This window comes from Propithecus coquereli, unplaced genomic scaffold (assembly GCF_000956105.1).
Source record: "Propithecus coquereli isolate 6110/MARCELLA unplaced genomic scaffold, Pcoq_1.0 Scaffold98, whole genome shotgun sequence".
Taxonomy (NCBI): Eukaryota; Metazoa; Chordata; class Mammalia; order Primates; family Indriidae; genus Propithecus; species Propithecus coquereli.
The window spans coordinates 2,579,513-2,580,860 of NW_012156173.1; the positions used below are offsets into that span (position 1 = coordinate 2,579,513).

General features: G+C 39.2%; 1 protein-coding gene across 1 annotated transcript; it reads right to left on the minus strand.

The window, feature by feature from the left end:
- Nucleotides 1-307: 307 nt before the first annotated feature.
- Nucleotides 308-1,291, minus strand: LOC105827176 (trace amine-associated receptor 2). Its single transcript, XM_012665201.1, has one exon. It carries the CDS (start codon nt 1,226-1,228, stop codon nt 308-310), a length of 921 nt encoding a protein of 306 aa, XP_012520655.1. The 5' UTR covers nt 1,229-1,291.
- Nucleotides 1,292-1,348: the final 57 nt, after the last annotated feature.

Genomic DNA, 1,348 nt, shown 5'->3' on the forward strand with positions numbered 1-1,348 from the left:
TTTTCACACGTCCTCTTTCTTCCATTCCTGGATTTTTCCCATCTTCTCTTTACTTTTCTAATTTTCTTTCTTTTCCCTCTACCTGGAAGTAGCAGGTGTATGAAGGATTCTGAAAAGTATTGGAGGGGTTTTGGCCCAAAGAAAAGATTCCTTTTTTTACTCGAGTCTTAGAAACCAAGAGATTTCTATGCTAGCCAAAATAATACAGATGTGCACACACACGCGCGCACACACACACACACACATACACTTTTATTTCATTCTAATTTCTAGTCTCTTTGCTTCAATTCACTCATACAGAATAAGTCTATTCTGTTTCTTTTTGAGTAAACAAATTAGTATTATGGAAATGTGAGCTGAAAATTTTACCCAGCAAAATGTACTTAAGGGCTCTGCGAAACCAGGGATAGAAGAAACCATATATTAAGGGATTACATGTGGAGTTAAAATAGCCAAACCATGTCAAGGCATCAAACAAAACAACAGGAGTAGAGAAGTTCAGAAAGGGATCCAATAAAATTGTAAAGAAACAGGGAAACCAACATAATAAGAAAACACCCATCACTATCCCTAAAGTTTTGGCTGCTTTTTTGTCTTTCCTCATTTGATTATTTTGATTTTCTGGCAAGTTATTGATTGCATGAGCATGTTTTCTGGATACTGCAAAAATTTTACCATAAATCCCCACCATCACAGATCCGGGAGTGAAGAAACCTGCCATAAACAGGGTGGTTCCCCAGAGCTTGTTGAACATCACTGGGCAGGAACTGGAACAAGCGACCAAGATATCATAGCCCTCTATGCCATCAGCGTAGGCCTCCGAGAAGACCACCCCAAATGCAAATGCACCGGGGACAGACCAGCAGAGAAGTAGCAACCGTTTAATGACTGGAATTGTCATTTTGGTGGAATAACGTAATGGGTAACAGATAGCATAAAATCTATCAATGGCTACTGAGCAAAGATGGAAAATAGACGTTATGCTAAGCATCAAGTCAAAACTATAATGAATCTTGCAAAATGTAAGCCCAAAATACCAGCAATTCTCCACTGATCGGATCATACTATATGGCATGATGGTAAATCCCAGGAGGAAATCAGTGACTGCCATGGAGAGGATGAGGAAGTTAGTTGGTGTGTGAAGCTGCTTGAAGTAGGAAATGGAAATGATCATGGCAAGATTGCCAAATACTGTGATGAATATGGCTCCTGCCATAAATGAATACATGGCAGCTCGGACACCCAGGGGCTTCTCATTTTCTGGGCAAGATCCATTTCCATATTCAGAGCAATCAAATGTTTCCTTCAAAAAAAACAAGAACACATAGAATTTTGTCAGAAAATAAAT

Coding starts and splice junctions, on each gene's coding strand:
- LOC105827176 (XM_012665201.1), bottom strand. CDS start 1,228: ATGTATTCATTTATGGCAGGAGCCATATTCATCACAGTATTTGGCAAT.